General features: G+C 40.0%; 2 protein-coding genes across 7 annotated transcripts in view; one reads left to right on the forward strand and one right to left on the reverse strand.

Moving 5' to 3' along the window:
• The window catches only part of ptprea (protein tyrosine phosphatase receptor type Ea), a 91,360-nt gene extending 85,758 nt beyond the window's left edge, over positions 1 to 5,602 (reverse strand). For 4 of the 6 annotated variants that reach the window (XM_050060017.1, XM_050060015.1, XM_050060016.1 and 1 more), the window contains exon 1: positions 5,516 to 5,602. The gene's annotated coding sequence lies outside the window, so the exon portion shown is untranslated. Of the gene's footprint in view, positions 1 to 5,345; positions 5,363 to 5,515 lie in introns of those variants that run through there. The other 2 variants (XM_050060013.1, XM_050060014.1) reach the window with 2 other exon arrangements.
• Positions 5,603 to 8,090: 2,488 nt separating this feature from the next.
• LOC126399974 (clarin-3) lies at positions 8,091 to 11,503 on the forward strand. Its single transcript, XM_050060342.1, has 3 exons — positions 8,091 to 8,455; positions 10,617 to 10,802; positions 10,938 to 11,503. Exons 1-3 carry the CDS (start codon positions 8,224 to 8,226, stop codon positions 11,207 to 11,209), a joined length of 690 nt encoding a protein of 229 aa, XP_049916299.1. The 5' UTR covers positions 8,091 to 8,223; the 3' UTR covers positions 11,210 to 11,503.
• The last annotated feature ends 702 nt before the right edge of the window (positions 11,504 to 12,205 follow it).

The following is a 12,205-nucleotide window of genomic DNA, read 5'->3' on the forward strand; positions in this document are numbered from 1 at the left end:
AGCACAAGCCTATGGCATTTTACATTGTATAAATTAGCCTAGTGGCTAGCGGACTTTTCCTCTACTCATATGAAGCCAGGATAAATCACACACAAGACTTAAAATGCTATTTTTGTGGAGGCTTTATTGTCTTCACAATTTATTGTTTCTTATCTGTGAAATTAAAGTAAATAAAAGCTTTGTTTCCACTGAGTGAAATGGTTTCAGCTTACAGAAACAGACAGGAGGTCTGCGGCTACAGTGTTGCTGGAGAACTTGTGAGTGAGTGGGGTGGAGCTGTGCAGAGAGTGTCAGAGAGGAGAGATGCACACTGGTATGCGTCATGTAACGCAACCTGACCCTATCGATATAAATGGTGTTGTCTAAATTTATATCTTGCTTGAAAATATATCGATATAACGAACAAAGTCGTTATATCGCCCAGCCCTAAATGACGTACCATCATTGCATGAGTCACTGAAAGCGCTCTTCATCGTCTCTGGAAGGCTTTTAACACATTAAAAAGCAAACATGGCTGTTCCCAGAACTCTTCCAAACAAAGCATATCACTGCAATATTATTTTTTAAAACTCTGTATTTCCACCATCCAGTGTGCTCTGACTGCTTATCTCAATGAACTAACTCCTAATATTCGCAAAACAACAGTAGATATTAAAACATATAAATTAACATTTTCTTTTGCCTATTTTCAGTAGACTTTGTTAAAATTTGCCCTATACATCTGGATGGAAACCTAACTTAAATGTATTGTAAAAACTCCAATTCCAATATTGTGTCAAATGTCTCATTTTGTCCGAGCAGTTCAAACTTGACACATTTGGCCTGGAGTCATCAAATGTTTGGACTTTAAGCTTGAAAAATGACTTAAATCAATTTCTGATTACTGTTTTGTTCCATTAACTAATCAATTAATCAACTAATGTTGCAACTCTATTTGACTCTTTGGTCAGACAGAAAGGTTTTGCAGGGGTTGCAGCACTATTTTGGAACAACAGAACAGTTTGCTTTAACTTCTCCTCACTAGATTCTCTTTTGTGTCTCGTGCTCTGCCCTACTGTTATCTCAGAGGAGCAACTTACAATGCCTCCTTTGAGCAGATGGTGGGTGAGTTCTGACGCATCTGAAAAGGGAGAAACCTTGATCTCTGTCCAGCTGTTTCCGTGCTGCAGTGGCTCAGCTAAGTTTTAAACACCACTGATAGTCAACAAACACAAATCTGCACAGCTTGAGTTTGTACATATATCGATCACCAGCCACAGCGGTGTCTCACTAGCCTTCCACAGCAGCAGCCGCAGCAGCAGCCACAGCAGCAGTGCTGGCCCTGGGTGTGACACAGATCAGATGGTGAGTGGAAGGGGGGAGGGCTGCAGGTAGCCGCTTGCACAGCCGCACACTGTCCTTGTGGCAGGCAAGTGTTTAATTGGGCCTCCTCTGATGGAGACACACCTTCTCTGCGTCACTGAGGTCCCACCTCTCTGTGAGGCCGCGGGGCTTTCCGGATCCTATCCTCCAAACAGGAAGCAATACACCTCTCACATGCTCCGTTTCTGCTTTCCCTGGTTTTGCTCTCACTGTTGCTACTCTGGTTTCCAATCACAGTTCATAGTGTTTTGCTATAATTCCACATCTAATACATACCCTCCCATCATCCATTGCTTTGTTTTAATCCAACTGCCTGGTTAAGTGAGGGTTAAATTTCTCCTCACTGTGAATTACAATATGTTTTATCATTACTAAATCATTTACACACGATGCCAAAATCCAAAGGATGACTGCAGGGTGTGCATTCTGTAGCACTAGCCGCAAGCACAAACAAGCCTACAGTTGCAACATACTGCAGCTTAATGTGCTTTAACAAGCTTCCACTGAGGCACGCCGAAAAATAACAGGTTGGATACAAATGTTGTTTGTATCAAAAGGAACTTATTACTATGACATTCCCATGCCTAATTCAGGAGCTCCCCTTCGAGGCTGGCTAAAAACATTTCTGCCGGCAAATATCTGACAAGTTCTGGGTCAGACCAGGCTCGTCCTTAATTGTCGTGACTTTACACCAATTAGTCCCTTCTCCGCCTGTTTGAGAGAAAGAAAAAAAAAAGTGTACCTTCAAGCAGAGCGTAGTTAATGTGGTTACAGCCTCAGAGAGCGCGCAGCACAGTGTGCAGTCTCTCAGCTCAAAGTTAGAATCTGAGCGTTTCCAAGACTCAGAGCGAGGTGGCGGATAGATAGAGGGTGGGCGAGCTGCGGGGATTTACTCCAGGGCTGACAATTTGAGGTTTATACCCAGCAAGCTGTTAGAAACTCCAGGTATGCACAACTCAGTCTTCTCTACCTCGCTGTGGCTTTCATTAATCACCACATCTGTTCGCCGCGCACAGCACACCCACGCTCAAATAACAAGCACCTTACAAGCATTCCAATATGCCTTTTATACAGTTCTAACTATAGTCGGGGAAAAAACACTAGAAAAGAACATCTTGGCGGGGTGTTAAACACCAATTAAATGCAGGTTGAAAATAGCTCCAGCAATTATAAACCTGTTGAGTTTTTGCACCACTTTATTTAGAGACTTCAGCACTACACAGCCTACCTTCTCCTGGTGAAATACATCCTGGCACATGATACACAGTTGATATTCTCTCTGTCTCTCCAGAGGCCTCACAAAGAGAATAAAATTTAAGTCAGATATGAACTCTAACAAGATGAAAGCCGAATCAATCTGCAGACAGCACTCAGCAGTTAAATGTTATTTCTTCCTGCGTCCTTACACAGTCTCATTTGTCTTGGCGAGCACTATTTGTTTGTTTCAATGCCTCCTCATTAGCTTCTGCCACAGTAATTGCCGTTCTTCCCGAGGTCTATGCTGTATAATTGAAATGGAATTCACACTGAAATATCACAGACTGTTTACGTACGAGACAAAAGAGTAAAGATAGTGAAGTCAAGATGAAGGAGGATACATCAGGTGGCTGCTACATGAATATAAAACTACAAGACTAGCTCAGTGCCGACAGGTGTGTTATGATAAAGGGTTTTATTCACTGCTTTTTAAAATGTGTAACATATCATTGATTGACGGCTAAATAATGGTATCTCATATCATAGAATAAAAGCTGTGATTTAAAGGGAAACTTTTGTAGTTTTTGAACTTGGAATGGTTCTTCCTATGTTTTCTGTCTAAGTGACTTACAAAGAAAATACTTTTTGAAATTGATACAGTATTGAGAGAGACCAACAGGCTGCAAAGTAATCCTTTCAGGATATTGTGCACCATTAAACAAACGCCAGACTTTCACCGGGGAACCTGTTGTTCCTTTCCCATGTGATATAACGTAGTGCTAGTATGTGGCATGCTATGCTAGTGGTGTATGTCACGTGATGCTACATTACGTTAGTAACAAATAGGGGTGTAACAACGATCAATGATCCAGTATCATCGAGGCAAGGTGAAAACATCCATGCATATCGTCATCTTTAGGATGGATGCTGTGCGCTCAGAGTGTATAAGCGCCATGTTTCTAGGTTGTTCTAAAAAAAACAACAATAAAATTAACTGAATAATAACTGCTGCAGCTGTCTTTCCCAATACTGTACCAGTTTGAAAACTGTGGTCCCCATTGGTCATTAAGCCCTGTTTCCGTTTCGGTTCAGTTTGATACGCTTTTTTTCCGTTTCCACTGTGAAAAGTTGTGGATGGTACCAATGAACCGTTCTGTACCGTCCCCATTTTTGGTCCCCCCTCTGTTGGGGTACCTAGCACACAGATCTGGTACTAAAAGGTGGAGCTGCAGCCTCGTTCTGTGGACGATAAACGAGGTGCAGACTTCCATCTGTGTCACCAGTAAGGAGGAAATACAGTGAGTGACAACAACCCCGCCCACATTTAAGAGTACTGTTTGCAGTGGAAACACTAGGGTCTAGGTACCATGTCTGAAGGGCTACTGTTGGTTCCAAAGGTACCATACTGAGAGTGTTTGGTGGAGACGGAGCTTTAGACACAAAAACATCAGAAAATGGGGTCCAAGTTGAAAAATACTGAAGTTTTCCTTTAACAGGTTGGCCTCTGCTCACTTGGCTTAGAGTTTTAGAGCTGATCTGAAGAGAAGTCAGGTGTCTCTGAGAATGTTACCTTTTTAATGTAAAGGAGCAGAATGGATCACTGTTTAGCAAAAATTGGAAGTCACAGCAACCTGTTAAGCATATCAATGATCATTGTACCATATGGACAGTGAGGGGCTGACCTCTCAGTCCTGTTTGCTGCTTGTTAGAATTTGTCTTGTTTTCAGGACAGAAATTACACTTTCCACATTCAAATCTGCTTTCTTTTTCTCATCTGTTGCTCCTAGAGGCAGCCGTGCTCAGTCTGCAGCACCTGCCCCCGTCAAACAGACTACAAGATTTATCCAAAGTAATTAAGCAGCATCTCTGACATTGATGAACTCAGTGTATTGTCTAACATCTTGCCATGTTGTGGCCAGAAATACAGCAAACACAGAGCGTTTAACCATCAGAATCGGTTCGTCCGAACACTAAAAACAGGAAGACGTTAAAAGTATGGAGAATTAGTTTCACTATGAGCCTGTGGATGAGTTCTCTTTGTCATAATGGCGTCTAAATTAAAGTCTTTTCAGCAATATAGGCTGTCAAAGTCTGTTCTCTTGTTAATGGTGAGTGGAGCACAATCTTGATGGAGTCTTGGTTCATTTAACTTTTCATTTCCATGGTCTGATTAGACAAACGTCAGACTCAGTTCATCTCCCAGCACCCTGTTGGAGACAATCTGCTCCAAGGATGATGAGTTGCTGACCCTGACCCCTGACCCTCCCCTGGGAGAGACCTTCCCTGTGGAGTTTAATCACGTCCAATGATGTTTATATTACAAACTACTCAAAATTAAAATCCGCACAGACAACACTACATTCAAGAGTCATAATCTCAGAGCATATCTCAGAAACCTTGAGGAGTCCCCCATCAGTAACAAGTCTTAGCAGATCCATCCATGATATGTGAAGTACCAATACAGCCTCTGCTCACCGACATGTTGAAACTGGCTCAACTGCAGCCCACATACACAAACATCCAGCCACCGAACACGAAGAAAAGATTGATAATCTTCACTGTGATGAATGCAATGGACAAACTGAATATGCAAACGAGGAAAAATACAAGCCACGAGGGGGGAACAGAAACTCCAAACGCTTGTTCCATTAACCCACATTGACACACCGGGTTGGCTCAAGTGGCTGCAGGTTGTCAAACTGAAAGCACACAGATGATTTTAAGCTACAAACGTCACCGGTTTAATAAGAGATATGTTCAGTGGCACGTTTGAGCCGCACACGCACCTGAAATGGACGAAAAATCAGCCGCGCGCTGCTGCTGTGCGTAACGGCCAGGTAACACGGCGTTTCGTGTGACAGGAAAAAAAAAAGGAAAATGACTGATTATTTGACGTGTTCCGCGCGCCAAACTAAATGCAAAAGACGTCATGACATGGAGTAATCTTATCACTCACCTCTGATGGCACCGGCGTTTAGTCCTGAGCGCAGATTGTGCTGGGAAAAGGCGAGGCGATGCTTCAGTGTTGCCGCCTGTCACCGGGAAGGAGGAGTTTGTGTTTACTCCAACATAACACAACTGGCTGTCAGCGAGCACACCGAGCTTCTCCCGGGTTGGCGAAGAAAGGGAGCCACAGCCTGGCCACACACTTTATTACAACATGTGTGTGTTTGTCTCAGAGTGCCTGTAGAGTTGTCTGTCTTTATTATTGGAATAAACTTTGGGTCATTATTGGTTAAAAGACACACTGATAATCCTGATTTTAATAGGCTGCTGAATGTATGAATATGAATGAATTAATACATTTTCATTTAATTTTTATTTTTAATTTTATTATTTTATTTCATTTTTATTTATTTTAATGAATCATTTTTATTTATATCATCTGGAAAAAACAAAGATTATTTCACATATTCTCACAGTCAGTAACCGAATATTAATCAAAGGATAACCCAGAATATCAACTCCACCAAAGACAGGAATTAAATAAAATATTAATTAAACACATTATACTCTATATTATAATCCTCGCCTCTTTCACATTTTGATAATTTTACATTATAATCCATAATCATTTTGCATTTGAAGGCTTTTTTTTTTAAACCCAACAGAGTGCTACACAGTTTCAAATCAGCACCGAGTCAATTCCATAACTTGACTCCCAAAATTGAAACACATCTGATATAGAAGCTGAAAAATTGTAATGGAACATGTAATACTCCTCTACATATGTCACACAATTCATTTTCGTCCTTTTTAAAAAAAAAAAAAAAAAATTAATTCATTGTCTTATTTTTTTATTATTTGAAATTATTTAATTTATTTATTTTTTTAACATATATTTATATTTTTTATTTTTATTAATCTATTTTGTTTTTTTAATTAATTAGTTATTATTTATTTTTTGAAATTATTTTATTCATTTATTTTTTAACATTCTTTTTCCTTCTTTTTTATATTTATGTATATTTCTTTTTAGAATTATTTTTCATTTATTTATCAATTTTTTTGTCGTTTATTTTCTTTCGCTGGTCTGGCTTTCTCTGTTTGTTTCTGGGTTGGTGGGTGGGTTGTATGTTTTTTTGTTTATTTGTCTGTTGATGCTTTGTGCATCTTACTGAATTATCAATAAAAATGTTGTTTGTTCTTGTTTTAAAAAAAAACTGAAGCACATCTGTATTTCACATTGGTTCTCACTTTACATGTTTCATGAGTAAACAGCCCTCTTCAGTTATAATTTAGATTTAGGATTGTTTTTTTCAACTGCAGTCCTTTAGGAAGATGTTTGAAACCCCCCCAAAAAATTCACAGAACAAAGTCACAGGACAAAGACAGCATAAGGACAGCATTAACTACAGCAAACAGAATTCTCAAGATAAAACAGAAGCCATGCAAAGCAACAAGCAACAGCAGAGTATCAGCACAATAACGCAACAACCACAAACAGCATGTGAGCACAAACAGACATGAAGCACCAACACATAGATTAGTATTACAGTCAGACATGCAGAGATAGAAACACAATAGTCATTATGTATGGTCAAATGCATTAACACACAAGCCATGCGACAGAAACTTAGCTATGCTGTTAGTAGAATAGATATTTCATACATACACATGCAGAGCTGGACATGAAGCAAGTTAGCAGCATGTAAACCAGAAATAACAATTGCAGCGTTACGGTGAGCTACTGTGTTGAGTTAGAAATGTTCACGTCTGATCGTCCAAAAACCAGGACTTGAGCCTTTGTTTAAAGGTGTCATAGGTGTTTTTAGTGTATTTAAGTGATGATGCGTATTGGGTTTTCTGTCTCTTTTCCTGCGCACTCTTTCCTGTTCTGTGCCGTAAATCAGTGCACCAGTCAGGTGGCATACGGTGTAGAGTGACACAGTTATAGAGACCAGATCAGAGTGTTCTCTCCATGCTTGTTTTCCTCTTTATGGCATTATTTATATTAATGTACCAAATTTTAAGTGTAAATAATTTGTTAAAATGTTGCACCTCTTCTGTGAACTGACACCAAGCCCCTATCACAGCTAGATGACATATACATGAGATCAAATCATCACACCTCTTCCAGTAAATTTGCTTTAGTGATGGAGGTAATAATTAATCTGCCTTGTGTTTTATGACCGTACAATTTCGAGAACAGGACTTTGAATCCAAGACAACCCTGTTTCCACGACATACACCACAGGGTGTGTGTAGACACTAAACATCACGACGTGCACATGTAAAAAGTGTCTTTTTAAAAATGTGTGATTTACATGTCCTGAAGTTGCTCTGTTCAGTTTTAATTGTGTATCCAATGTTACTAGAGCTAGCGCTTCAGAAATATTTCATAGCCTTCACTGAACAGCCAGAAAACACATATGACTTACCTTTGCAGTCTGGAACCAGACGTGACACAGCTATCATGTTGGGAAAACTAGTGTCCCTACCATGACAACCAGCTCTGGGTTTTCCTTTCAAACCAAAGGTCACTGCCATAATCAAGAGAATTTACGACCAGCAGTCCACATTTCACTCCACCCAGGAAGGTAGCTCATATGCAGAATCTTTAGAGGATCAGAGGGTCCTAATCTGCTTCTGAGGCTTCATCAGAGCTTTAGAGAAGAGACGCTGGGATTCAGATTTAACTAGTGCGACTGGAATACAGCGATAATGCCTTCCCTAAAGAAGATTCTGCATTTCATGCTCAGCGCGCAGTTCAATGCCATATCTGTTGGGGTGATGGGCTTTGCCATGTCAAGAAGGTGGGCTACGACGACCATGGAGTGCACAAGAATTGGAAGTGACTTCACCAATGGAACTGCTGACATCAGTTGGACGCTTTTTGATGGGTATTTGGTCAGAGAGTACTGCCCCTCGTTTGGAGGTGAAGGAGATTTTGAAGGTAACTTTCCAAGGCTCTAAACGGGCCACTTCACCAACATTACAAAATATTGTCTCTCTTACATACCTTTAGAATATATCCACGCTGACAGTTTGGGTTGTATTTTCTCCAGCCTTCCCGTCTTTGAGATTCCTGCCTATAACAAAAGCACTGAAAAATTAAATTGAAGCCATGCCCCTGTTACGTTTACGCTGGATAATCAGAAGAACACATCGTCAACTGTTTTTTTAATCTGTTCTATTTCTTCTGTCGAAAGTATTTCCACAGTAAACTCGGCATAGAGAGGCCTCAAGGACAGATATCTGACTAAATGTGGGTAAATGAGGTTAATAAGGAAATGTGTTCTTTTAAAGGTCCAGTGAGTAGGTTTTAGGGGGATATATTGACATTATTGACTATGTTTTCATTAGTGTATGATCACCTGAAACTAAGAATCATTGTGTTTTCTTTAGCTTAGATTGAGCCATTTATATCAACTATAGTTGCATAATAATAACTAGATACCAAATGCCAAGATAGCGCCTATTCATTCCAATGGAGTTGTTTGCCTGGCGTATGAAGTAGGAAACAAATAAGTCCACACACCAAGCAGATCCCATTTGGGCATTTTGAGCCCATGGCTCTTCCTCAGACTTTTGATAAATGACAGAAAGGCGCTGTTTTAAATACCCATAGTGCCTGAGCCAGAAGTTTAAGGCTTCTGGGTTTACTTCACAGTATACAGCCCTATGGCAAGCCATTTTAACATTTAATCGCTAAGTTTGACTATCCGGAATTACCATTATAGATATCAACAACACCATTTTGACTAGTCGTAATGTCATTGTGACTAGTATGCATTTTAATTGAAGATATCTATAACGTCATTCTGACTAGTCAAAACTCTAATTTAAGATATCTGTAATTCAGTTTTGACTAGTAAGATTCAAACTACTTTTGTCATTCATGTGTATGGGGTTTCTCATTATAGATATCTCCAATGTAGTTGCGGATATCTGCAATTCTTATTGTGGATATCTGCAACTGAATTGTAGATATCTCTAATTCCAGTTTGAGATATATATGTCATTTTGACTATCTGAAACTTAATTCAAGATATCTAGAAAGGACTGTGTAGATATCTTCAACTGATGATAATTAAAGATATCTTGAACTTGAATTATGACTAGTCAAAATTAAATTGTAGATATCTCAAATTGGAATTGCAGATATCCGCAACTACATTGGAGATATCTATAATGACGAAGCCCATACACATCACACATGAAGTAGTTTGAATCTTACTAGTCAAAACTGAATTACAGATATCTTAAATTTTTTTAAAGTTTTTTGACTAGGCAAAATTATGTTGCAGATATCAGTAATGAATATCCAGTCTAGCTATTAAATGTTAAAACGGCTTGCCATACAGCCCACTGTATGTTCACAGTAGTGTTTCTCCTGTTGGCCCCACCCACAGGTTCCTGCTCGGCTCACAGACTTTTACATTGTGATGTCAACGATTTTTAAATTGCTCAGCTCGAGGAAAGTTTTTCGAGAATGAAAGCTCTGTGGATTGAAATTTAATAATAAAAAGAGTCATAATTGACCTTGTTTGCAGTTCAAGGCATCCTGTCAACAGTTTTACAGTCTTTTGCACTGGGGAAATTTTGGGCTTTTTGGCCACAAGATTTTTTCACTGCAATACCGCTAGTGGCCACAGTGAAGAATTGGAAGCAAGGCTGAGCTGCTCTCCTGGGGCCTTGATATCTACATACAGAGCGGGTCCTCTTTCGAAGAGTCTGCCATGTTGTTTCTACAGTAGCCCAGAACGGACAAATCAAACACTGACTCTAGACAGCGCCATTTGCATTTTCATGCTTGTCACACTGAAGTTTTAGCTGGTTGCAATGTTGAAACCTCACCGCTAGATGTCAATAAATCCTACACACTAGACCTTTAAATTTTATTTTGGGTGAGCTGGCCCTTCAAAACAAAACAACTGTGAAGATACAGAAATACTGCACATCATCACTAGAGTTGATATTACTGTAATAACTGGACAGCATGTTTAAATATTCTTCTCACACAGATAAGGCCTGCTCACATGGTTTCACGAGCCTGTATATAATGCAGGTATGATTATATAACCATAATGGTGTCATACTGTGTGTGTGTTTAGTGCTTCCTGCGCTGGTAGAAACAGGAGTTACCTTTGTGGCCCTACACGGTATGGTTTTGTGCCTGCTGGCCCTGTGTCTGCTGTTCTCCGCCTGCAGCATCCTTGTCTCCCTCTACAACAGTGTCAGCAACCCTTATGAGACCTACATGGGGCCTGTTGGTGTCTACGTCTGCAGCTCGCTCAGCGGTAAGTGACACAAATGCTGGAGCGCTAAGCAACTGGGAGTGAACTATCAGAAACAGATCCACGTGTTTTTTCATAGCACTGATGAAGATGTCAAAGTGGTGGCTGGGATATAATTTTTCTGTCTTTCGCCTGCAGCGTGTTTGTCCGTTTTGGTCCTCATCATATACGCGGTGAACATCCTTGTGACCAACATGGCAGAGGAATTGATAAAGAGCATGCACGAAGATGCGATCCTGAGGAACAAGTCTTCAGAGATGAAGCTGGGATACTACCTGATCATCGTTTGCCCAGTGCTCTATCTCTCCGCCATTGTTGTGATCTACTTGTACGACCACGCAGCCTACACACAGAGGAGAGAACAGCAGAGGCCTACAGAGGACGCACCCAAGGAGATAATGATGTATTAGTGGCCTGCAGTGGAGTCAGTGACATTAATAAATTGATCATCAAGACTTTCTTTACAGACTGAAATCAACAGCTATACATAAAGCCAATGACATTTTTTTGTGTTATGAGTCTGAAACAACAGTTTGCCTAAATTAAGTGAATGTAAATAAACAACTGTGATGAGGTTGCTCTTTTTTTTTAAAGGATGAAATTTAAGCCAACTTTAATATGTATTCTTGTCATTTAATGTTCTAGATTCAGTGAAAGAATGGAACACAGGTTAAAAAACAAGCACAAAACATCTGTAGTTGATGAGTATTTTGTGAAAAACCCAAAGCTTAACTTTAAATAGAAGGTAAGGTAGATGGAGGACAGTGGGAAGAGGCATGTAGGAATTAATTGATCTCTGCTGCCCTCTATCTCTGAGATGAGGTAAATGCAAAACTTCAACACCTACCTCTGGAGCAGGAGTAAAAGAGAAAATATGACTCCTTTGGTTTGTCTTTTTTTAAGCATGGGGGATCTTTGTCAAATTGTCTGACTAAAGAAAGACAAAGTTAAAGTCAAAGTTAAAATCTGCAAGAAGGACACAGGAGTCACATACTTGGACTCTCACAGGCATTCCCATTATTGGAAAACCCCAGACTTGGGACAGACCTGTGGTCCCATACCAAATTGTCTAGGGAGGTGCACCTCTGGCTATGACGTAGGTTATGGTGTAGTCTCTGCGTCAATGCAGAACCCGGTATGGCGTCAATTCAATGCAGAGGTCTAAATCCCCCTTTATGCTCTCAATCACAACACAGCTTTAAAGTGTTACAGATGACTCAATGTGTGGATATATTTTTTTATCTGATTAGAATTTCTGTTTTTTTCAGGCTAGCACCCTCTGAATCACTGACATGGATTGTTTACTTACCTCAATAAATTCATGATAGGAACGGTGCTTAAGTGGAACCCTTTAAAGTCCAGTGATGCACTGCATCTTAACTGTATCAACTTCCATGAGGGATCAA

Source organism: Epinephelus moara, chromosome 13 (genome assembly GCF_006386435.1).
Source record: "Epinephelus moara isolate mb chromosome 13, YSFRI_EMoa_1.0, whole genome shotgun sequence".
Taxonomy (NCBI): Eukaryota; Metazoa; Chordata; class Actinopteri; order Perciformes; family Serranidae; genus Epinephelus; species Epinephelus moara.

Excerpts from the sequence above, each read along its gene's own strand:
- LOC126399974 (XM_050060342.1), top strand. The coding sequence starts at position 8,224 with ATGCCTTCCCTAAAGAAGATTCTGCATTTCATGCTCAGCGCGCAGTTC. Across the intron at positions 8,456-10,616 it reads AGGTGAAGGAGATTTTGAAG|TGCTTCCTGCGCTGGTAGAA; the intron begins GTAACTTTCCAA and ends GTGTGTGTTTAG. Across the intron at positions 10,803-10,937 it reads CGTCTGCAGCTCGCTCAGCG|CGTGTTTGTCCGTTTTGGTC; the intron begins GTAAGTGACACA and ends TTTCGCCTGCAG.